Consider the following 25,755-nt stretch of genomic DNA (forward strand, 5'->3'; position numbering starts at 1 on the left):
TAGATCATTTTAGTCCTCCGGAAGATCCTGACCTGCTAGCTCATCCTTGATGCGGCCTGCCAGGCCCTCGAGGAAGATTCCTTTAAGGCAATCGTCTTGCCACCCGACCTCCATGGCCAGGGTCCGGAAGTCTATGATGTACTCAGCCACCGGGCGTGTCCCTTGCCTGAGGTGCAAGAGCTCCGAGGCCGCGGTGGATCGGCGTGCGGGATCATCAAAGGCTAGGCGGAAGTTAAGGAGGAATTCTTGTAGGTTCTGCAGCAGGGGATCCTGACGTTCCCACAAGGGTGAAGCCCAGTCGAGGGCCTTGCCATCCAGCAGGGAGAAGATAAAGGCTACCTTGACTGCGTCCGAGGGAAACTGTGCAGGCAGGAGAGTGAAACGCACTTGGCACCGATTTAAGAAACCACGGCATGTCTTGCTGTCCCCGGCGTACCGCGTAGGCGTGTGTAGCTGCGTTACTGAAGCTGAAGTGGATGCGGGTGCCGGAGGCAACTCCCGAGTGGAAACTTCTAGACGAGAGACCAACTGTTCCATAGTGGCAGCGAGGGTATCAATGCAGTGCTGTTGCTGCTGGAGGCGTTGAGCCATCCCTGGAATGGCCTGCAGGCTTGGGGCCTCCGCCGAGTCCATGGGCTTGCAAACTGTTGCAGTCTGAATCTGCAGGCGAGGTAGTGGACCCTTGGGCCGGCCCACCTAGGATGACAGGGTAGGCCGGGAGGCGGAGCCACAGGCTGGCGGTGTTCACCCGGGAACCAGGAACCCCCCAGGAGGAGCCCGTAGGGTCCTGGAACCTTGGGACTTGGGAAATAGGCTGAATGTCCAGTGGCAGGGATGGCCTTAGGCCAGAGCTGTAGCAAAGGAAGTCCAAAGGTATTTGGTAGTCCGAGAATCGGCTGTACAGGCCGAGGGCCAGCTGATGGCAGGACAGCGGGCGGCAGCGGGGACTGTAGCTAGCCGGATACTGAGGCAGAGTCTGTAGAAAGCTGGAACTGAAGCAGGCTATAGACCGGAATGGAGTCTGTAGTAGGCTGTGGACTGGAACGGAGTCTGTAGCAGGCTGTAGGCTGGAACAAGGTCGAGAACAAGCTGGGGTCGGAGGCAGGCAGCAGACAGAAGCGAAGTCGGGAACGAACCAAGGTCAGAGGCAGGCGGCAGGCTGAAGCGAGTCAAAAGCAGTCCAAGGGTTAAAGGCAGGAACAACGAACAGACGATGTGCAACTCAGAACTACAAGGCAGTAGTGAACCTCGTTGCAAGGCAAAGAGAATGAGTCTGGGCGCCAGTTATATCGGCCTTAGGGCGTGACGTCATCAGCGTAGGCGGGGCCAGACTTCCGGGAGCTGTGCGCACAAAGTGGGCGTCCTCGCGCGTGCGCGAGGCAGCGAAGAGACGGGCAAGCAATGGCGGCCGCCACGTGGAGCAGGCAGCGCCACCGGGGTCCCAGCCATGCGGAACGCGGCGTTTCCAGCAGCGGAGGTAGGCACCGTTCAGTCCTAGCGAAGGGGAAGCAGCGGAGACCGCAACATGCTCAATTGAAAGCAGTAATTGACATGAACTGGGTCGCACACCCCAAACAGTGAGTCAAAGCTGGCTAATTAATGATTGGCACAATGCCTATGGCTTTCATGCCTTGGCAACCAAGAAACACTTGGATAAATATTCTATGCCTACCATGGTCATTAGAAACCACTTTTAAGATCTGGGATTGATGGCGGGAGAAGGTGGTGGGAAATCACTCCTATTATTATCAAACCTCCCTAACCCATAACACAAAGGATGCCATTGGATACCAATCCAAGATTTTCCGGGAATGGCAACTTAAGGGTATCACAACTCTAGGTCATTTGATTCAGGGAGGGGAGATAATGACTATGGCACAAGTACTGGACAAATATGACTTATCGCAGGATAGCTTCTTACCTTATGCCCAAGTCCAACATTTCCTCACTGAATTATGCTTAACCCAGAGCATGAGAGGGACACAATCTCTTTTTGAGAACTTATATATCAAAGCTGATGCAATTTCTAAAGAGGTCTCTAAATTACACTCTTTGCTTATTTCTAGTGACCAACCACCTCAACCTCACCTGTTCTCCTGGGAGAACAAATTTCTCATAAAATAAGAAATCTGATATTCCAAAGAGCAAGCAAATGCTCAATATCTGCCTGACTACAGGAAAATAGCTATAAAATGCTATACCGGTTGCACTTAGATTCAGAAAAATTGCACATTATATACCCTTCATTATCTCCAACATGCTGGAGGGATTGTGGGGACTTTGGATCCTATTACCACATATGGTGGACATGTAAGAAGATTCTTCCATTTTGGAAAGCTATGAATCAGTGGTTAATACAGATATTTGGATTCAATTTTAATCTATCACCCATGTCTGCACTATTGAATGCCCCCATAGAATATTTAAATGGAACTCAACAAAAATTAAGTATGCACATCTTACTAGCTGCACGTATCTCTATTGCCCAACAATGGAAATCAGTTAAAATTCCTACATTAGGAGAGATACTAGTGAAATTTCATTCTCACAGGCGCTTGGATTTTTTGACTGCTATACGACAGGACAAAGTAGCTAAACACACCCTGATCTGGAAACCGCTACAATCACCCAATGGTATTCCTTGAAATTTTCTATTATCTAGCCCAAAATTTGGAGTATAAAGCTAGTTGTGATGCATCTGGTATCGATGTGAATATTTATACTGACAGCATAACTGCCTATCCTGTCCTAACTTTCATCATATGCTATTTCCGCACTACCTGCTACTTTTCTCTTCTTGTTTTAATGGTTTTGGAGTATTGGATACTTCTCCGGCCAAGGAAGACTTTCACATCATCAACCATACATAGAAAACTATACCTCACGCAAGCTGGAGCAACGGTCAAGCACCTTTAGAGACCATTGATGGACTGCATAGGAGGGGGGAAGGGGAGGGAAGGGAAGGGGAAATGTTAGTTCACAGTTCACTATTGTACAATGCAATATTTTGATGTTGATACATGTAGTTAACAAAATTCAATAAAATATAAATAAATAAATAAACTAAGGCCCCTAAAATTGATCTCAGAAAATCCATTTTTCAGTAGTAGTATTAGTAGTATAATGCATAATAAGATTGATAAGGGAGGACTCCTCCCTGAGGCATTTTTTGCTTTTGAGAGGTGGCAGCATTTCTATAGAATCGGCTTTCCTTTTTAGTCACAAATCTTGCCCTCTTCCCGGCATGTCCTGCAGCTACACCCAGACACTGCTGTCTCCTCTGTGCTGTCTCTTGGAACCCAGTGGGAAAGAAGCAACTGCGTGTTGGAGGGAGTGGAGCGCTGTTGGAAGGATCGGTGGGCAGGCGCAGGCTTTCCTTTAGCTGCCCCACGTGCCTGTTCCAGCCTATACCTGGCTTGTTGTGCATGAGTGCATTTCCCTCCTGCAGACTGACAGTTCTTTCATTACTGTATTTTCTTGAAGAAAAATACCACAATCTCATGCTACATATGGTACAAAGATGTCAAAGCACAAAAGGCAAACATATAAAATTTCTTTTAAACTGGAGGTAGTAAAATATGCTAAGGAACATAGAAACAGAGCAGCGGAGAAACATTTTGGGCTACCTCCAACTGAAAAAATGATAAGGGAGTGGAGGAAACAGGAGGATCAGCTGCAAAAAGCAGATAAAAGTAAGCACACTTTTCGTGGACATGCTGCAAAGTGGCTACAGTTAGAAATGGACATGAAAGAATGGATCACACGTCACAGGAATAATGGCTTCTCAGTCTCTACAAAAATGATAATATATGAAGCCAAACGCATTGCTATAGAGAAAGGCATTCAGGATTTTACTGGATCACCATTGTGGTGCTACAGATTTATGAGGTGAAGTGGCCTTGCTATGCGCTCCAAAACTAGAATTGTGCAAAAAATGCCAAAAGAATACGAATCAAAGATTGTGTCTTTTCACAAATTTGTAATTGATGCTAGGAAGAAGAATGATTTTGAAATTGGCCAGATTGGGAATATGGATGAAGTCCCGCTAACCTTTGATGTGCCATCTAACAGGACTGTTGATCTGAAAGGTGCCAAAGTCATAACCGTGAAAACCTCAGAACATGAGAAAACCCATTACATGGTTGTGCTGTCCTGCTGTGCAGACAGCACCAAACTGCCACCGATGTTAATTTTCAAAAGGAAAACGATGCCAAAAGAAGCAATCCCTCAAGGAGGAGTTGTGCATGTTCATGAGAAAGGATGGATGGACAGAAATGAAATGAGAGTATGGGTTGAAAAAGTGTGGTCCAAACGTCCTGGAGGGCTTCTGAAAAAACCTGTCCTATTACTGCTTGACCAGTTTAGAGCACATATTAGCAAAACCACAAAAAAGTGCTTTAAAGAAGTGAAGACTCATCTAGCTGTAATTCCTGGGGGTCTTACCAGACAGTTGCAACCTCTCAACGTTTCCATCAACAAACCATTTAAAGTCTTTATGAGAGAAGAGTGGAACAAATGGATAGCTGCTGGTAATCATGATCAGACACCTACTGGATGAATGAAGAGTCCCACTATCACGCAAGTTTGTGAATGGGTGAAAACATCATGGCAGTCAGTGAAGGATGAAACCGTTGTACGGTCATTCAAAAAATGTGGCATTAGCAATGCCTTAGATGGCACTGAAGATGATATAATATATGAAGATAGCGAAGAAAGTGATACCAGTGTTTGTGAGCAACTGAGCTACCTAAATTCTGACACTAGTGATGATGAGTTCTTGGGGTTCCCAGACAACTAGAAGAGTACTTGAACGTTAAAGTCTCTCCTCATTTGTTAATGACAGTGATGATGGTTCTTAATACTGCTGTTCACTTTACATTGTTGAAATATTATTCTGTTATATTTTATTAAATATTTTAGCACACTATTTAGTTCAGAATATTTTTTTTCTTATTTTCCTCCTCTAAATCCTAGGTGTGTCTTATTGTCAGGTGCGTCTTATGGAGCGAAAAATATGGTACTTCCCTTCAGGGTCTTGTATCCTATTTATGAATTGAAAAGAGAGTGAGCAGTGAAGTAAAATAGCCATTCCTGCTCTAGGTAAACCAGAATACGCGTAAAATATTTGTTCTACCCAGCCTTTTTGCAATTTGTCATGTTCCAGATCTGTCAGATTCATTTCTTGCATAAAAGCTATGTCTGCTTTAAAACGCTTCATAACATGTAATAACTTTTACCTTTTAACTGCTAAGCCTATCCCACACACATTTCATGTTAATCGTGTAATCGGTTTTAACCTATTGTATTATGTATCATTGTTTCAGTATTAGTGTATCTAACTTCAAGGAGGTGTTTCCCAGCCTAAACACCACCCCATTTTGGATGCTGTCATCCTTTAAATGGGTCTCTGTGACTCTTTTAACCAATTCCCATTCTAATTCAAAGTTAAGAACATAAGAACATAAGAAATTGCCATGCTGGGTCAGACCAAGGGTCCATCAAGCCCAGCATCCTGTTTCCAAAAGAGGCCAAACCAGGTCACAATACAAACACACTAACTTCTGCTTATTAGCTGCCTTACTGACTATTAAAAGCACAAACACACTAAATAACATACCCCAATAGTTTACTTCTCCCCAATATAAAAAAAATATTTCCCAAACAAAACTTACTGATTCCTTTCAGCCACCAGCTAGGTGATCCTCTCCTCTCAATGCTCCCACTGGATTGTGGGTTACTGAGCTCTTCCCTTGCAATATATATTGTGCTTCTAAGGTAAATTAGTGCAAAACAATCCCTTTGAAGATTTACACTACAGTTATTTGTCCTGAGTGACTCACTGCTGTTCTGATTAACAAATGATGGTACCTAATCAAATCAATCACACAATCTTAACACTGGAGAATAGTGGTGGTGGTCCCGCTTCACAAGAGTGGGAGCAGAGAAGAGGCTGGAAACTACAGGCCAGTTAGTATCAGCTCGGTGGTGGGAAAATTAATGGAGACTGCTGAAAGAAAGGATAGTGAACTATCTACAATCCGGTGGGTTGTTCGATTAGAAGTAGCATGGATTCACCAGGGGAAGGTCCTGTCAGACGAATCTAATTGATTTCTTTGATGGGGTGACTAGAGAACTGGATCAGGGAAGAGCGCTAGATGTAATTTACTTAGATTTTAGTAAAGCTTTTGATACAGACCCACACAGAAGACTCATCATCAAAATGAGAGGCTTGGGAGTCAGCTCCAAGGTGCTGGCGTGGAATACAAACTGGTTGATGGATAGAAGATAATGGGTGATGGTAAATATATCCTACTCTGAAGAGAGAATGGTGTTAAGTGGGGTGCCACAGGGATCGGTGTTGGGACTGGTTCTGTTCAACATCATCGTGAGCGACATTGTGGAAAGGATAGAAGGTAAAGTTTGTCGATTTGCAACAGAGTGGACACGCTGGAAGTAGTACAGAGAATGAGATGGGATTTAAGGAAGCTGGGATTTAAGCTGGGATTTAAGGAAGCTGGAAGAGTGGGATTCAATGCCAAGAAATGCAGAGTCGTGCATCTGGGGTATGGTAATCCGAAAGATCTATATGCGTTGGGGAGTGAAGGGCTGATGTGCATGGAGCAGGAGACCTTGGGGTGATAGTGTGTAATGACTTGATGAAGCAGTGTGACGTGGTGATAGCCAAAGCCAGAAGAATGCTGGGCTGCATAGAGAGAGGAATATCTAGTAAGAAAAGGGAAGTAATAATCCCCTTGTACAGGTCCCTGGTGAGGCCTCACCTGGAGGCCTGGGTTCAGTTCTGGAGACCGTATCTCAAAGGAGACAGAGACAGGATGGAGGTGGTCCAGAAAAGGGCAACCAAAATGGTGGGTGGTCTCCATCGAATGACTTATGAGGAGAGGCTGAAGAACCTGAATACGTATACCCTGGAGGAGAGGAGGAGCAGAGATGATATGATACTGACCTTCAGATACTTGAAAGGTTTTAATGATTCATGGTCGTCAACAAACCTTTTCCATTGGAAACAATTTAGTAGAACTAGGGGTCACAATTTGAAACTCCAGGGAGGAAGACTTAAAACCAATGTCAGGAAATATTTCTACACTGAGAGGGTAGTAGATGCCTGGAATGCCCTTCCGGAGGAAGTGGTGAAGACTAAAACTGTGAAGGATTTCAAAGGAGCATGTGATAAACACTGTGGATCCTTAAAAGGCTAGAGGATGGGAATAAATAAAAAAGCTTAACTGGCACGGAGCTGCAGTTACTACCCTTAAGAGAAACATGTGGGTAACCTGCACGGAGCAGCAGTTACTACCTTGGGAAGACTTGCTGGGCAGACTTGATGAAGCATTTTGGTCTTTTTCTGCCGTCATTACTATGTGGAGCGCACTGTTAACCAGCGATTGGACGTGCGTTTTTGACGCGCTAGCTTTACCCCTTATTCAGTAAGGGGTAATAGCGCGTCGAAAACGCGCGCCCAACCCCCGCCCGCAACATGGAAATGTATGTTGATGGCCCTATTAGGTATTCCCGCGCGATACAGTAAGTAAAATGTGCAGCCAAGCCGTACATTTTACTTTAAGAAATTAGCACCTACCCAAAGGTAGGCGTTAATTTGTGCCGGCGCCAGGGAAGTACACAGAAAAGCAGTAAAAACTGCTTTTCTGTGCACCCTCCGACTTAATATCATGGTGATATTAAGTCTGAGGCCCCAAAAGTTAAAAAAAAGTAAAAAATTTAAAAAAAAATTTTTTAATGGGCCCGCGGCTCGTGGGTTGAAAACCGGACGCTCAATTTTGCCAGCGTCCGGTTTCTGAACCCGTGGCTGTCAGCGGACTCGAGAACCGACGACAGCAAAATTGAGCATCGGCTGTCAAACCCGCTGACAGCCGCCGCTCCTGTCCAAAAAGAGGCGCTAGGGACGCGCTAGTGTCCCTAGCGCCTCTTTTTGCCGCGGACCCTAATTTAAATAAATTACTTTACTGTATCGCGCACACAGGAGAGTGTCTGTGCGTGCACCAGGAGAGCGGGCGCTCACCCGCTCTCCTGCGATTTTTACTGTATCGGCCCATATGTAAGTTAGTCAGCCTGAGTGACTCACTGATGTCTTGATAAACAAATGTTGGTACCTAATCAAACCAAATCACACTACCTTAACACCTTTCAAAGGTGAGTAACTGAATTTTTCAACCTTTTTACTTAGGTATACACTGTTCCTAGCTTATTTCTAGCTTCTGGCTACCTTTTTTTTTTTTTTTTTTTTTTTTTAAATATACAAACACACTAACGTCTGTTTATTAGCTGCCTTACTGACTATTAAAAGCAGAAATGCACAAAATAATATACCCCAATTGTTTACTTCTCCCCAATAAAAAAAAAATTTCCCAAGCAAAACTTACTGATTCCTTTCAGCCACCAGCAAGGTGATCCTCTCCTCTCAGTGCTCCCACTGATGTTGTTTAACCAAACTGGGTATTACCTCCTCATAAATGCCAAAAAGCCACAGCCTAGGTTCCAATGGAATAAGCGTCCCCCACAGTTGATCAACACATTTTTTTAATATCAGCCCAAAGCTTTTGAATACCACTACAAGACCAAAAACTATGTATAAGATCTCCCTTTTCTTTTTTATATTTGATACACAATTCCGAGGTGATTATACCCATCTTGAACACGCTTGCTTGTGATAAACACACCTGATGTAAAAATTTAAATTGTATTCCCATTTCCCTACATTCTTATAGAAAATATTTTTCCAAAACATTTATGCAATTCCTGTAGAGATATCTGCACATTAGGCACATTATTCCAACTACTCAAAGCCACTTTAGTGTCATCTCCTTTCTGCATATCCTGTAAAGCTCTTTAATATTGAGCACACATGTATCTTTTACCATCTTCTCCTCAGGAAGCCTCAGGTCCTTGCGTCTTTTTGCAGTATGCCTTGTACATAATGCCTTACTTGTAAATAGCCATAGAAATCTCTGGGTGATAGTATAAATTGCGCTTGTAATTCCTAAAAGCTACAAATCATAACATTTCTTACTGAGAACAACTGAAAGATCCATCTGGGACCCTGTTTTTTCCATTGAACAAATAAAGGATTATGAATACCGGGAGAGAACTTGGAATTCCTCTGTATAGTCAAAAGTGCCATCTTTCTACCCCCCCCCCCCCCCCCCCATTTGCAGACTAGAACAAATTGTACACCATGCATTTCTACAGTAAATTACCATAAAATATTTTTGTATCTTTTCTGGGAGGTCTTTTTGCACAATCTGTAACACATTTCCTAAGGAGAATGGTCATGCCCACCCTCATAAAAACTCTAAAGGAGTGTGATAAGAAGTTTCAAAAATCCAATCATGTAGATGTCGCAATAAACTTGCAATATTGTACATATGTAAATTTGGGCAGTTCAGACCCCCTGCCTTCTGGGGTCTCATCAGAATATGTAATGGTATCCTGGACGTCTTATCCTCCCCAAATAAATGACCTTATATTCCTATTGATTTCCTGAATATCTTTTTTACACAACCACACAGGTACTATTTGCAACATATACAGCCATTTTGAAATTTCCATCACCTTCAAAAGATGGATTCTACCCATCAGAGATAAGGGTAAACCTTTCCAGGATTGGAGGGTTTTAATGAAGTTCTTTTTTAATGGCCCAGTATTAGCTTCATATATTTTCTCTACATTCGTGGGGATATGAATTCCTAAGTACTTCATTTCCTTTTCTATCCACTACAATGGAAAACTCCCCACCCACTTATGTCATAGTTCACCTGATACATCTAAAGGTTAATTTTAAGACCAGCAAATAATGCCAAACTCCCTTTGGATCTTTAGGATATCAGACAGAACAGCTTCATGGTTGGTTAAATATACCAAAACATCATCTCCAAAAACCTCAGTTTTGAAATCTTGATTATTGTTGCAACCGTCGCTGCCTGACGTCTCCACTCTGCCCACCTTACCGCATTGGCAAGTCCCTCCAGGGTTGATGGAAGGCTGGCTGCCACGGCGTCTTTCGGCCATCCTCGTCCGGCATCCCCGGACCGGCCCAACGCTGCAATCCGCCATGTTGACTTGATGCCTAGGGGCGTGCGGCGCGGCCCCGCCTCAAGTACCAGAAGTGGCACGAACCTCAGGGGCACCCCCTGAGATGACGTCATCCGCTTCAGATATTTAAAGGTCTCTGAATTGCTAACAACTCGAGTTAGCAAGGATAAGGATTCGTTCTATCTATGCTACTCTGCCTCCTCGGACTAACCAGGGGTACCCGCTCCTCGGGGGCCTCGTACTCTCTTACTTTGTAGCTTGCAGTCTGGAACTGGTACTCACTCCTCAAGGGCCCTCATTCCCGGACTTCTTTGGAATTCACTTCTGCCTGGAAGTCATCGCTGCCTACTACATCTGTGAGTTACCATTGCTCTCTCAGAGCTTTCCCTGGAACCAGGTACTCGCTCCTCGAGGTCCTACTTCATTCCAGCTCCTGGGCTTCTATGAGACATTGTGTGAGTGTTACCATCAGGTTCTGTCCATGAACTCTGCATACCCTGCCTACTCACTATATTTCAGTTTCTCTACAGCTCAGCCTCCAGGGATTGCTGTTCCAGCATCTGAGGGACTGCAGCCCAGCTGGGCATTCCAGCTCACTTCTGCCACCTCTGGTGGTTCAGTATACTGTCTAATAAAAGAACTAGTGTGTGTCTGTCTCCTAACTCTGAGCCTGACCGGTGGTCCCTCTCGGGATCTTCCCCCGGGGGCGTGGTCATCTGCCACCGGCCCAAGGATCCACCCACAACTCTCCTAAATAATAACAATTATTCACATAGAAGCCTTTAATCTGAAGACTGATTGAAATTTTCCTCAAGAAGGGGGTCTGTTGAAAGTATATATAAGATAGGGGATAGTGGGCAGCCTTGCCTGAATCCTCTCCGAATATGTATGTCTTCCGATATTAAATTATTCACTAGAGTATTTGAAACAGGTGACTTGTATAATAGAAAAATATTTTCTAAAACTGGAACTTTAAAGCCAAAGTTCCTCAGAACCATGAACATATAGCCCCATGAAACTCTATCAAAGGCTTTCTCAAAGTCGAAACCTATAGCTAAGGCCTGGATCCTTGATTCTTTACAGGCTTCCATTGCTGAGATCAATTTAATTAAATGTGAACTCACAGACCTGTGTTTGCCAAAGCTTACTTGGTGAAGCAAAACTACCAATGGAATAACATTACTCAACCTCTCAGCAAAATTCGAAGCTTAGATTTTTAAGTCACAATTTAATAAAGAGATTGGCCTGTAAGGTGATGCTAAATTAGGGTCCTTCCCTGGTTTCACCAAAACAGTAATAAAAGCTATATTGAAACTCAAAAGAAAGGATTTCTTTTGAATCGCTTCCATAAACAAAGCACACCTAAGGCCAGCAAGTTGGTGACATAACATTTTGTAAAAATCTGCGGTATATCCATCTGGGCCATTTTTTAAATTTTTTAACTACAGATAGGTTTTATCAGACAAATCTGATCAATTTATTTGATTGGGTGACCAGACAGCTGGATCAGGAGAGAGTGCTAGATATAGTGTACTTACCCCTATATTCATCAAAATGCGTTAACGCACTGATAACACCCGCGTTAAGAAAAAGGGGCATGTTTAGAGAAATTGTAGAAAGAGAGAGAGATTGAGAGGACAAAGTCTCACAAAGATGCCAATTCTACGATGTTCTCTCACCCTAGCTTTATAGACTCTAGAACAGGATACCATCAAGCTAGGGTGAGATAACATAATACAAAATTTCATCTTTGTGAGACTTTCCTCACTCCAAATGACATCAAATCTTTACCAAGGTGTACTGTGCTGTTCGTATGTCTCTCTCTACATAAGAAACTGGCCTCTAAAACCTAAAGCACCACCTATTTGATGGCCCTCCTATAGAGATATATATTAATTGCATAATGTGCAAGCCCAGAAATGGCCAAAATACAATTCTAAAAATTTATCATGAATTACATTATGGCTATTTCAGGCATATTGCACAGCCTAACACCAAGAAAAAAGATCTCATTATTTCCGGTGTTAGAATGATGCGATATTGCCCCTCATTTTCCTAAACCCTGCCCAAACTCCTCCTTGATCCCACTCCCTCCCAAAAATGTGCATTCGTGCCATGGCGTAGTGTTCTTATCACATGCGTTATCGCATGCATTAAGCCATAACACATTTTGATGAATGACCCTACTAGATTTCAGTAAGGCCTTTGACATGGTTCCGCATAGGTGATTTAAATAAATTGACTGCCTGTAATATAGGCCCTAGAGTAACTGACTGCTTTAGAAACTGGTTTAGTGGGAGGTGAGAAAGAGTAGTGGTAAATGGAGTTCACGCCAAGGAGGAAAGCATTACTAGCAGTGTACTTCAAGGATCAGTCCTTGCACTAGTTCTTTTCAACATTTTCATGAGCAAAATTGCCAAAGACCAATAGGAAAGGTTGTCTTTTTGCCAATTATACCAAAATCTGCAAAAGGGTAGACATCCAGGAAGGTGTGGAAAATATGAGGAGGGATCTAGTGAAATTCAAGGAATAGACCAGGATACGGCAGCTAAGATTTAATGCTAAAAAATGCATAGTGATGCCTTTAGGCTGCAAAATCCCAAGGGAGATGTACAGTATAGGGGGTGAAATTCTTCTACGTATGAAAGAAGCACATTGTATCTAATGATCTTAAAGGGAGGTGATATTGACCCTGTATAAGCCCTTTGTGAGACTTCATTTGGAATGCTGTAGGCAGTTCTGGAGATCACACCTTGAATAGGATATAATCTGGTTGGTGTCTGTCCAGAGGGTGGCTGCTAAAATGTCAGTGGCCTTCTTTTGAAGCATATGGGGACAGACTTAAAGATCTAAACATGTATATCCTGAAGGATAGGCTCCAAGGTTTCCATGTGTAGGATGTGAACCTCTTTCAAAGGAAAGCAGGCTCTAGAACAAGGGGTCATGGGTGTTAGGGTTTGAGGTGTTGGAGTGGATTCTTGGGTACTGCGGAGATGGCCAATCCCACGGAGTTGGAACCGCAGTACTAGGCTAGACTCTATACACGCAGACACAGAGACGTTGTATTTATTGCACAGCTCGATGGTACTGCCCGGGAAGCAGGCAGCAGTGAAGGTAACCCAGTGAAGTAGTCCAGGGGTCCTCAGCAGAGGAGACCAGTTTCACACTCGAGTAGGCGATAGGCAGCGCGGCGTAGCAGGAACAGGTCCCAGATGTGGACACCGAGCGCTGAAGCTGAAGATGAGACAGACTGAAGGGGTTAGTACTCACTGAAGCAGAAAGCTGTGTTGTTGAAGGTCCTGGCAGGCAGAAGTTGTTCAGTGGCAGGCACCAGATTAGGGAGAGCAGGCCCTCGAGAAGCGAGTACCCGGTATCCCAAGATAGGTACCTGAAATAGAGTAGAAGGGCCCCCGAAGAGCAGGTACCCAAGTTAGTGGAAAAATACCCCGAAGGGCAGAGAGAGCTGGGAAGCGGCAGAGCAGCTTAGACTGGAGGCAATCCAATCCAATCCTTGCTAACTCAGTTTGTTAGCAAACAAAGGGCAGGCTAAATACCAGGATGTGATTATGTCACTCGGAGGGGACGCCCCCGAGGTTCCCGCCATGACATGGATAAAGACGTGAGTGGCGTGCACGCGCGCACCCTAGGAGGCCCTCAGGAAAATCATGGCGAACACCATCGCCGTTGCCAATCCGGGGACACTGGAGAGAGCGGCATGAAGACGTGGCAGCAGCCATCTTCCCAAGGCTTGAGGAGAGAGAGAGAAGGAAGAAAAGTGAGGCACAGAGGTCATAGCCGTCTGAGACCGACGAACGCAACAATGGATTAAGGCTGAAAGGGAATAGACTCAGGAATAATCTAAGGACATAATTTTTACAGAGAGGGTGGTGGACGCATGGAACAGCCTCCCTGTGGAGGTGGTGGAAACAAAGACAGTATCTGATTTCAAGAAAGCATGGGATACACAGGATATCTCTGAGGGAGTGATAGGAATAGGAAGATGAATTAGTATGGTATTTTTCTGCTGTCATGTTTCTATGTTTCTGTGCTGTAAATTCAGACACATACAGAATACGATGAATATTCATTAGACATGTCACATTCATTTGGCCTGCGACTTGGGTTAATTTGCATAGCTTGGTTACCCAGAAATCCTGGCTTGTCTATGGCCCTTCAGAAGCAGGACTGTGCACTTGTGCCTTGGAATGTGTTGCGCCTGGAGGTGGACCCTTGTCCTGAGACAGTGAGGAGGGGCTTCCTAGTCAGGTCCAGGAAGCAACTGCCACCAGGAGGCGGAGCACAGGAGGAGACAGAGGCTAGCTGGAGCTTCACCACTGGAAGACCGAGGACCCTCCAGGTGGAGCCCTTGGGGACCTGGGCCACTTGGACTTAGGTGGGCCTCGCAGGGTCTCCCAGATAGGAAGTATAGAGGTGTGCCCCCCAGGATCAAGGGTGCGTGGTCAATGTCAGGACTGGAGTCTTGGGGAATCAAGGAAGACAAGAACAGTGTCTGTGATGACAAGGCTAGGAGCAGGGCCAGGCTCAAGGAGACATGGTCAGTGATAGCAGAGGTCAAGTTCCAGAGGTCAGTCCAAGAGTAGTCAGTCAAAGCTGGGGTCAAGTTCCAATGGTCAGTCCAAGAGTAGTCAGCCAAAGCAGGGGTCAGGTTCCAGAGATCAGACGTGGTCAAGGAGGCAGGCGAAGGTCAGAGTCCAGGCAGCGATCAGCGTAGTCAAGAGCAGGCAGAGGTCAGTATCCAGGCAGCGATCAGCGTAGTCAAGAACAGGCAGAGGTCAGTACCAGACAGTCAGTCCAAGAGGTGCTACCTGAGGGAACACAGGTACAGAAGGACACTGGAACAGGAGGACGCTGGAACAAGACTGGAACAAGTGATGAGACACTGAGGCAAACTACTACACACACGGTCTCAACCCGATTGCCAAGGCAAGGAAGTGAAGGCAGGAACTTCCTGATATACTGTGCTCAATCAGGGCATGCCGCGGAGCTAGGACCCACCCCTGGCTCTACAAGGGATCGGGCAGTCCATGCGTGTGCGCCTAGGGGCGGGGCCGACGCCACGGAGGACGCCGAACCCCACCGTGAGGCCTGGTGCACTGAGGAAGGCCCGGCGACTGCCGCGGCGGGACGCAGAGGCCTCAAGGAGCTAGCTGCGGCCGAGGGAGAGGCTGCCCTAGTTCCTGCAGAGGAGTTGGGAAGGTAAACAGGCCTGTGCACGGGCCAAGCGCGTACGGGACGTGCAACAGTACCCACCTTCTAGGCCTCCCCCTACGCAGCCGAAGTTTCTCAGGGTGGTCTCTGTGGAAGGCCCTGAAGAGCTCCTTTTCTAGGATGTTGTGCGAGGGTTCCCAGGAGTTTTTTTCGGCCCCATACCCTTCCCAGGCAAGAAGGTATTCCCAGCAGCCTCGACGCCGACGGATGTCGAGGACCTCTTTTACCTTGAGGGTGTTGTCGAGTTCAGTAGAGACCTGTGGAGTTGGAGGATCTCTGCAGGAAGGCCAGGAGAGCACGAGTGGTTTTAACAAGGAGACGTGGAACGTGTTATGGATACTCATCGCATGAGGTAATTGTAGCTGGTATGACACAGCACACACTCTTCAAAGGACTGGAAATGGGCCAATATATTTTGGTGCCATATGATGTGAGGGAAGTCGCAACCTTATATGTCGGGTGCTTTGCCACACCTTCTGGCCAGTATGGAAGAGTGGAGCGGGACGTCTATGGCATCAGAAGTGCGTTTGGAACGTTCAGCGTCTTGGTTGAGGCATTCCTTGACTTGGTTCCACACCTGACGAATGGTGTGAGCCATAAACTGGGCAGCTGGCGACGGGATGGAGAGAGGTACTGGTAGTGGTAAATGTGGCTGTCGACCAAACACCACAGAGAATGGTGATACATCAGTGGCAGCGGCAACGTGGGTATTATGTGACAACTCTGCCCAACGCAGTAGGTCAGACCAGTTGTCCTGCTGATCGTTCACATATGAGCGAAGGAAAGTCTTTAGGGTCCGGTTGGTTCTTTCCACTTGGCTATTGGCCTGGGGATGATAGGCCGACGTGAAATTCAAGGTTATATTGAACTTTTTACACAAGGAGCACCAGTACTTTGCAGTGAATTGTGGTCCTCGGTCCAATATGATCTCTTTAGGAAGGCCATGAACACAAAAGACATGCTTGAGGAAAAACTTGGCCAGCTCTGGGGCTGATGGAAGGCCATGCAGGGGAATAAAGTGACCCATTTTGGAAAAACGGTCAATGATGACTCAAATCACTGTATAATTCTGTGATGATGGCAGATCCGTGATGAAATCCATCAATATGCTTGACCAAGGTTCAGTGGGAGCTGGAAGCAGCTGCAGAAGACCCCATGGTCGCTGTGTTGGGGGCTTTTGTTGGGCACAGGTGGGGCACGAGTCAACGTAGTTGCAGGAATCTTAAACCATATTGGGCCACCAATAATGTCTCCGCAACATCTCGAGGTTCCTTGTGCGGCCCAGATGGCCTGCCAGCTTCGAATCGTGGGCCCACTTAAGAACCCGTTCACGTAACCTCCGTGGAATGACGGTTTTTCCGGCAGGGGCCGTGGTAATCACTGCAAGTGTTACACAGGCAGGGTCAATGATATGTCTTGGGACATCAGGAACATCTTCTGGCTCGAATGATCTGGAGAGCGCATCTGCGCGAAGATTCTTACAGCCCAGGCGATAGCACAGTTCAAAATTGAATCTCTCAAAGAACAGCGCCCATCGGGCTTGTCTTGGGTTAGGAGTTGGGCCTCCTTCAGATGCTCAAGGATTTTGTGGTTGGTGAAGATAGTAATTTTGTGTTGCGCTCCTTCCAACCATGGGCATCACTCTTGGAGAGCCAGCTTAACGGCGAGGAGTTCCCGAACCCCGATTGTGTAGTTCTGTTCAGTCGGTGAGAACTTGTGCGAATAGAATGAACACGGTACTAATGTACCCTTGGGAGAGAATTGGCTCAAAACTGCCCCAGCTCCGATAGCGGATGCGTCGACTTCTACGACGAATGGGCGTCTAGGGTCTGGGTGTTGTAGGCACGGGCCGGAACAGAAGGCTTCTTTTAGTGTTTGGAAAGCAGCTTGAGCTTTGGGAGTCCAAACACAGGTGTTAGCTCCTTTCTTTGACATGGTGGTGAGCGGAGCGGCCAGAGTAGAGTAATTAGCAATAAAGCTTCTATAATAGTTCGTGAAATCAAGGAAGCATTGCAATGCGCGGAGGCCAACTGGCTGAGGCCAGTCTCGAATGCCTTGAAGCTTCTCTGGATCCATAGAGAATCCTTGATCAGAGACGATATACCCTAGGAAGGGTAAGCGGTTTTGTTCGAAGGTACATTTCTCCAATTTGGCATAGAGATAATTCTCTCTGAGGCATTGAAGTACGATCTTAACGTGATCACGATGTGATTCCAGGTCCTTAGAAAATATCAGGATGTCATCCAGGTATACGACTACAAAGGAGTACAGCAGATCTTGGAGGATCTCGTTCATGAGATGTTGAAAGACAGCAGGGGCATTACATAAGCCGAAGGGCATCACGAGGTACTTGTATGACCATCCCTAGTGTTGAATGTGGTCTTCCAAATATCTTCCGGATACTTATAAGATTGTACGCGCCCCTTAGGTCCAACCTGGTAAGTATTCGAGCCCCTTGGAGGCAGTCAAACAGTTCGCTGATGAAGGGCAACGGGTATCTGACTTTGCAGGTTATGGCGTTAAGCCCTCTATAGTCAATACAAGGGCGTAACCCTCCATCTTTTTTTTTGATGAAGAAAAACCCCGCTCCGGTGGGAGAATCGGATGGTCTGATGAACCCTTTTTCCAGGTTTTCTTTAATAGACTCAGACATAGCTAGGGTTTCTGTATGAGACAATGGGTAGGTTCTGCCCTTGGGAGGCATTGTGCCTGGCAGAAGCTCAATAGGGCAATTCAGCTTGTGAAGTGGAGGTAGCGTGTCGGCATTTTGCTTAGAAAAGACATCCTCGAATTCGGAGTACTGGGCTGGCAGCCCGGTAAGGGTGGTGGTCTTTAGAACAGTTACCGTTGGAGATACTTGTCGTAGACAGGTCTTTTGGCATTGAGGGCCCCATTGCACCAACTGCAATGAATGCCAATCAAACTGAGGTCTGTGGATCTGGAGCCAGGGCAGCCCCCAGAATGACTGGATATGTAGAACGCTTAAGTATGTAGAAAGACATCGCCTCTTTGTGGAGAGTGCCCATGGTGAAACGGACGGCCACCATATGGTGGGAGATGAGTCCAGGAAGGTGTTCCTCTTGGAAGGATGAAATGCGAAGGGTGACCTCTAGGGGTTGTAGAGGAATGTTCAGAAGCTTGACAATGTTGTCCATAATGAAGCTGCCACTTGCCCCTGTATCGACAAGGGCAGTGGTGGTGAAGGAGCGAGGCTCGATGCTAAGTGAGAGTGAAAGTAGAAGTTGGGGACTGGTGACTAGTGCCCAAGCTCAGGACCCCCACCGGGCTCAGGCGTTGCAGTTTCCCAGTCGGACCAGGCAAGACTGTCGAAGATGTCCAGAAGCACCACAGTAAAGGCAGAGACCCTCCTTCCTCCGACGAAGATGCTCAGTCGGAGGCAGTCGCCCATGGTTATCCTGCATAGGTTCCTCAGCAGGAAGTGGTGGTGCCGATGAAGCCTTAGAAGGAGGGCTTATGGCACGCGTTGGGCGAGGAGTAGGAGATCGAAAGGCCTTTACTTCTAGGCGCTTTTGCCAGAGTCGATGGTCAATCCTCCCAGATAGGGAGATCAGGTCCTCTAGAGATGTGGAAGTCTCACGGACGGCAAGTTAATCTTTGAGAGCACTGGAGAGACCATCTACGAAGATGGCTTGCAGACACTCCTCTTGCCGCCCGAGCTCAGTAGCCAGGGTCCTGAATTCCACCCTGTACTCAGAGAGGTATTTCGACCCTTGACAGAGGTGGAGGAGGTTATGACTGGCTACGGCTTGACAACCCGAGTCTCCGAAGATCTGCTTGAAGACAGTGACGAACTCTGATAGCTGAGAGAACATGGGATCAGAGAGTTCCCACAGCAGAGATGCCCAGGCTAGAGCCTTTCCCTCCAAGCGAGAAAGGATGAAGGTTACCTTCGTGGTTTCCTTCAGGAACAGAGAGGGTTGAGGTGCAAATTGCTTGAAGCACTGATTAAGGAAGCCTCGACAGAGGTGTGGGTCCCCGATAAACCAAGGAGGTGCTTGAAGAGCCAATGATGCTCTGGGTAGCAGAGAAGCTGACAGGCCCACGGGATTGGCCAGAGCTGTATCACGCAGCTGGTTCGAAGCTCTTCAACTGAAGAGGTCAATGATTCCAAGGCTCGTCGATGTTCTTGGACCGTTGCAGCCAAACACGGTATGGCCCGGGAAGCGGGAGACTCCGCCGAGTCCATGACCTTGGCAACCTGTTGCACCTGGAGGTGAACCCTTGTCCTGAGACAGTGAGGAGGGGCTTCCTGGTCGGGCCCAGGAAGCAACTGCCACCAGGAGGCGGAGCACAGGAGGAGACAGAGGCTAGCTGGAGCTTCACCACTGGAAGCCCAAGGTCCCCCCCAGGTGGAGCCCTTGGGGACCCGGGTCGCTTGGACTTAGGTGGTCCTCGCAGGGTCTCCCAGATAGGAAGTATAGAGGTGTGCCCACCAGGATCAAGGGTGCGAGGTCGATGTCAGGACTGGAGTCTTGGGGAATCAAGGAAGGCAAGAACAGTATCTGTGATGACAAGGTTAGGAGCAGGGCCAGGCTCAAGGAGATGTGGTCAGTGATAGCAGAGGTCAAGTTCCAGAGGTCAGTCCGAGAGTAGTCAGCCAAAGCAGGGGTCAAGTTCCAATGGTCAGTCCAAGAGTAGTCAGCCAAAGCAGGGGTCAGATTCCAATGGTCAGTCCAAGAGTAGTCAGCCAAAGCAGGGGTCAGGTTCCAATGGTCAGTCCAAGATAGTCAGCCAAAGCAGGGGTCAGGTTCCAATGGTCAGTCCGAGAGTAGTCAGCTAAAGCAGGGGTCAGGTTCCAGAGATCAGACATGGTCAAGGAGGCAGGCGAAGGTCAGAGTCCAGACAGCGATCAGTGTAGTCAAGGGCAGGAAGAGGTCAGTATCCAGGCAGCGATCAGCATAGTCAAGAACAGGCAGAGGTCAGTACCAGACAGTCAGTCCAAGGGGTTCCACCTGAGGGAACGCAGGAAGAGAAAGACGCTGGAACAGAAGGACACTGGAACAAGACTGGAACAAGCAATGAAACACTGAGGCAAACTAGTACACACACACGGTGTCGACCTGATTGCCAAGGCAAGGAAGTGAAGGCAGAACGTCCTGATATACTGTGTTCAATCAGGGCGCGCCGCGGAGCTAGGACCCGCCCCTGGCCCTACAAGGGACCGGGCAGTCCGCACGCGCATGCCTAGGGATGGGGCCGACGCCACGGAGAGCACTGAGCCCCGCCATGTGGCCTGGTGCGCTGAGGAAGGCCCAGCAACCGCCGCCGTGGGACGCCAAGGCCTCGAGGAGCTAGCTGCGGCCATGGGAGAGGCTGACCCAGGACCTGCAGAGGAATTGGGAAGGTAAGCAGGCCCATGCGCAGGCCGAGCGCGGACAGGGCGCACAACAGAATGCAGGAGCTCTCACTCTACTCTGCTGTTACACCCCAACTAGAAATAACTCTCCTAAAAAATGTGCTATTGTAGTCCTCAAAAAAATACAATTATTTTTTAAAATAAATTATTCTTTGGCAGCTGATAACTAATAACAAAAATCATGGCTTGATCACAGGGTGGGTAAGGCAAAATGTTTGTTTAGCTATGAGACCACAAACTGCACTGTGGTTTCAGAACATCACATATTTCTTTTGATTTGATTTTAAACAAAAAAATGCCTTGTTCATCCCCACCTCGCTGTATGCACATATCTCGTCAGTGGGCTAGGAGGTCCACTCCCACTGCAGCAGGCTGCTGTTCACAGCACTTGGCAGGAGGGAGTCTCAGACACCACTCCACAGTGCTTCTATTGGCCAGACAGGATGCATAATATTGAATTTCAGAGGGAGCCTCACTGCCTGGCCCTTGGCCAAGGACTGTTGCTGTATTAGCTGGGCTGGGAGCAGGGTGGGAGTCAGAAAATAAGGGAATTACTTTGAATAATTGTAAAAACTCACAGCACCTTAGGCTCATTAGAGACCAATTCTGATTGACCTGGAAATTCAGAGGAGAAGGAAGTAACTGTCTGGCCAAACAAAAGAACATTTTAAAAAATGTCTAAGTGGGTCACCAAGGCTCTCATATGTCCTGCAAATATGCATTTTATAGCTGTTCAATGAAAGGTACATATGCATATTATTTTTAGATAACTGAACTATAAATGTTTATGAGATGTGCAAATGGATAATGTCTAGGGTTGAAGACTTGACACCTGGCGCTACTGCTCACACATTTCAAACCTATAATAATTCACCCCTTGGCATGACAGATTGTTCAGTTACATTTTCAGTCTTTTGAAAAGCGCAGTCAAAGAAAAGTCACAATAAAGTTAGTAACATCTTTATAAACCACAGATTCTATGACTACTGTGCCAATTATCATTTAGAAAACTTTTCCACAGGCAGCAAAGAAGAAATCCTTGGATATGCAGAACCAGGCAGCTCTCTACTAACCACAGCAATACTGTTGATCACGTCTTAGTCAACACTTCCTGTTCAATGCTGCCACCAACAGGTTACTAGCCAGAGTCAAACTTCAGAGCATTATCTACTAGAGAATCTCTGTCCAGGTGGACAATTCCTAGTGAAGTACTACTCCATGAAGACATCTGTCCCATGGAAATGACTGATTTCACAGACGCTGACTACAATGCCTCAGGGTCAGATTAGTAAGAGGACAGCATTTGCTACTCTGAAAGTCTTTAAAAACACACTTTGGGGCCGAGCACCCTGTATAACCATCAGCAGGACACACATTTAGCAATCAGAAATTAACACCTGCCCAGAGCAGGCATTAATAGCTGAGCGCTGCTAAAACTAGTACAGAAAAGCAGAAAAAACTGCTTTTCTGTACTGCCTCCTACTTAATATCATTGTGATATTAAGTAGGAGGAAAAATTAAAGTTAACAAGCTTAAAAAAAAGTTTTTAAAAAAGCGCAGGCAGTCGGGTGCAGGAAACGAACGTTCAATTGAAAAGCGTCTGTTTCCTGAACCCCTGGCTGTGTGGCGTTTAGGAAAGCCAACTTGGCGTCCGTTCTCCTAATTGGCGGACGGCCAATGCAGATCAGGCTCTCGTTAGCAAGGAGGCACTAGGGGCATGCAAACAACCCAAGCACCTCCGTGCTAACACGACCCCTAATTTAAATATTGTATGGCGCCCCCAAGAGGGGTGTGTTAAGAAAGCGGGCGCTAACTGTTCAGCACCCGCTTTCTGTACATATTTATTGCATCGGCCCCCTTGTGTGTTTATATTCTCTTGCACAGAAGTTTATCCTCTTTACTAGAGCTTAAAATACTCCTGACCCAGCACAGGTGTGCCCTGCTGAACCATGCATAGTGCAGCTTGAGCTTTCCTCTAGAACTTCCAAAACAGGCATTCAAAAAAAAAAAGAGAAAAAAAAAACTCAAGAACATCTCTCGGATTTTAAAATAACAAGCTACAAAAGAAATAATGCAAGAATCGCTATAATAAGAAATACTTATCTTACCAAATGCTTTTGGGGCATCTGGAAAACAGTTCTTACTTAACCCTTTCTTGCTACAATGTCAAACAATTCTTTCTATTAGTTCCTACAGAGTTTTAGTTTTGAGATTTGTTTGGTTGGGGGAGGGGGGTTTGAGGGGACAGAGGAATGAGTGATGAAGAGGGGTGCATTCCTACCGTGGTTTAGTGGGCACTAGGTGCAACTTTTGTTATTCTGACGCAGAATGAAGCCTGATCTTGCATACATCATAAAAAATGGTGAATGCAGTTGAGCTTCACCATCCTTATCTGCCATCATTTACTAACGGGCCAATACAGTAAAGTCCACGGGAGAGCGGGCGAAGGCACGCGCACAGGCCACTCTCCTGTGCACGCGATTCTGTATTTAAATGAGGCCCGGCGGTAAAAACAGGCAAAAGGAGGCGCTAGGGACACTAGCGCGTCCCTAGCGCCTTCTTTTGGACTGGAGCGGTGGCTGGCAGCGGGTTTGACAGCCGATGCTCAATTTTACCGGCGTCGGTTCTCGAGCCCACTGACAGCCACAGGCTCGGAAACCGGATGAAGAAATTAGCGCCTACCCAAAGGTTTCTGAAAGCAAAAAGATTTCTGAAAGCAAAATGTGCAGCTTGGCTGCACATTTTGTTTTCTGAATCGTGCAGGAATACCTAATAGGGCCATCAACATGTATTTGCATGTTGCAGGCGCTATTAGGTTCGGGGGATTGGATGCACGTTTTCGGCCCCTTACTGAATAAGGGGTAACGTTACTGCGTCAAAAACGCGCGTCCAATGGCAGAGTGCACTGTACTGTATCGGCCCGTCTGGTTGCTTGATACGCAGAGAAGCGTATGGTTTTTATGGATATCAAACACAACATGTTTTTTCTTCCTCGGAAATTAACTGATTTGCACATTATCCCACCCCCTTTCCTTCCCCCCGAAACTACCTCGCTCCAGTCACTTGATTTCTATGACTGCGACACTTAACTGTTTCTGAACCGGTTTTCTTCTTTTCCTTCCAGCATACAGGCATTCCCCCGGCGCAATCATCCTCCCCCTGCAAGAAAAAAGCAACAAGTGCCCGATCTGAAAAATACAGCCTCCGCTACCAAACAAGTGCAAAAACACTCTCACTTCTGTTCAGATAATTCACTCAAAGCAAAACGGGGAGTAGCAAAGGGAGAGGGACGCTATACTATTTGTATCTTTTCGGGGGGGGGGGGGGGGTACTTACACGAGCATAAGAGAAGCACTAGCAGTGAGGTGTGAAGTCTTCCCCGGGTTGAATACAGTCTGACACGAGGATTATCACGCCGGCAACCTTGCGATATGCTGGCAACCGTGTGCGGTAACATGTGCCCTTTGCACCACTAACTACTCCGATTCGTTGTGTGCAAAAGGTGAGGATCTGTGGATCTGCAGTCCCAAAAAAGTTTAGATGCGGTAATAACTCACTTTGTAAACGCAGAGGTAGCAGGGAGAGTGAGCGAGGTGCAGCACCTTCCCGAAGACAGCGCCCCTCCGCCTGTCACGGTTCCCTGTAAGGTGCGCACAGCTCTTAAGCCCGCCGTGCATTGCCTGCCTCTCCCAGAGCAGACCCCGACAGCAGGACAGAAGGAGGGGGAGGAGAAAAGACCATCGGAGTCCCGCCCCGCATCTGCAGGAGGAGAAAAGACCTGCAGCGAAGCCCAGAGAATCCTCGGGCAGCAGACGGGAAGGGGAGAATATTTCTCTCCCTCGGAGAATGCTACAGTTGGCTTTTGGTGTCGCTTCTTCTGTGGTGTTGTTAGAGGCTGGTCTTTTCTCCTTTCCTCAAAAAGAAGCCATGGACGTAGCAAAGAATCGCAAGGCAGGATTTTCAAAGAGATGGAGAAGAGGAGAAAAGACCAGCCCTTGTACCATATTAGAAAAGACAAAAGTGCCAGAGGTGCTCCATGGCTCAAAGTTGCAGTATCCTGCTTCTCTTCAGTCCCGGAAGAAAGCGAGCCAAGGTTTAAAAGTAGAATATTACCACTGTAAGTACTCCTATAGCCACAGTTTACAACTGTGGAGAGAGTGAATTTTATGAGTTGGGACTGGCTGGAGTTTCACAGTTGACTGGGGAAGAGCTTTTAGGGCGGAGAAATTAAGATGGAGCATTAGCTAAATCAGGGGTCAGGAACCTTTTTGGCTGAGAGAGCCATAAACGCCACATATTTTAAAATGTAATTCCATGAGAGCCATACAATATGTTTAAAACTAAATACAAGTAAATGTGTGCATTTTATGTAAGATCACACTTTTAAAGTACAATAAGTCTCTGAAAATATTACACCAGGCCTTAAGACACCAATACATCTCCTATTAGGAAAACGGACCAAGTCAGGCTGCTATAGAGTCCTACACAGAAACTACACACCAGCAGAAAACCTCACCTGAATCACGTGCTGTCCCTCACCTAACATAGAATAAAGAGACCAAAACGCATAACAAGAAGCATGCAGAAAAAACTGAATTGGAAACTGCAACAAGCCAGTGTAACAAAGGAAAAAGAAGCATCACCCATCCTTATAAAACAAATCAAGAAATATAAAATCATCAGCAGTAAAACTGTACTAACAAAAAGAACATATTTTGAAACAGCTGATGAGTGGAATATCCAATAATTAAAAACTCATATAAAACATTTCCAGATACCAACAAAATATTTCAAAATAGCAGACACAAAGACCCAGTAATGAAAAATAAGGATACAAAAATTTTTTTGCTCTGCCTACCTGGGAAGGTTTGATATCCAGGTGTCCTGAGATTGTTCTGAATTAGCAGGAGGTGGGGTGGTTTGCTTGGAACTTTCTCCTCTCTCAGTCACATACCAGCGCTCTCTCTCACACTGGCTCTCAATGACACACCTATACACACATGCTCTCAGTCACTCACATATACACATGTTTTTTCTCTCTCACTTATATAGGCTCTTAATTACACATTTACACACATGCT

At 46.5% G+C, this 25,755-nt stretch overlaps 1 protein-coding gene across 1 annotated transcript in view; it reads right to left on the bottom strand.

The window, feature by feature from the left end:
- The window catches only part of LOC115083293 (aryl hydrocarbon receptor repressor-like), a 321,633-nt gene extending 297,311 nt beyond the window's left edge, over positions 1-24,322 (bottom strand). Inside the window, exons 1-2 of the mRNA XM_029587101.1 lie at positions 24,011-24,322; positions 23,765-23,833 (exon numbers count right to left, since the gene is read on the bottom strand). Of these exons, the coding sequence (XP_029442961.1) occupies positions 23,765-23,833; positions 24,011-24,018 (77 nt within the window). The 5' untranslated portion in view covers positions 24,019-24,322. The remainder of the gene's footprint in view (positions 1-23,764; positions 23,834-24,010) is intronic.
- Between the last annotated feature and the right edge of the window lie 1,433 nt (positions 24,323-25,755).

Source organism: Rhinatrema bivittatum, chromosome 2 (assembly GCF_901001135.1).
Source record: "Rhinatrema bivittatum chromosome 2, aRhiBiv1.1, whole genome shotgun sequence".
Classification (NCBI taxonomy): Eukaryota; Metazoa; Chordata; class Amphibia; order Gymnophiona; family Rhinatrematidae; genus Rhinatrema; species Rhinatrema bivittatum.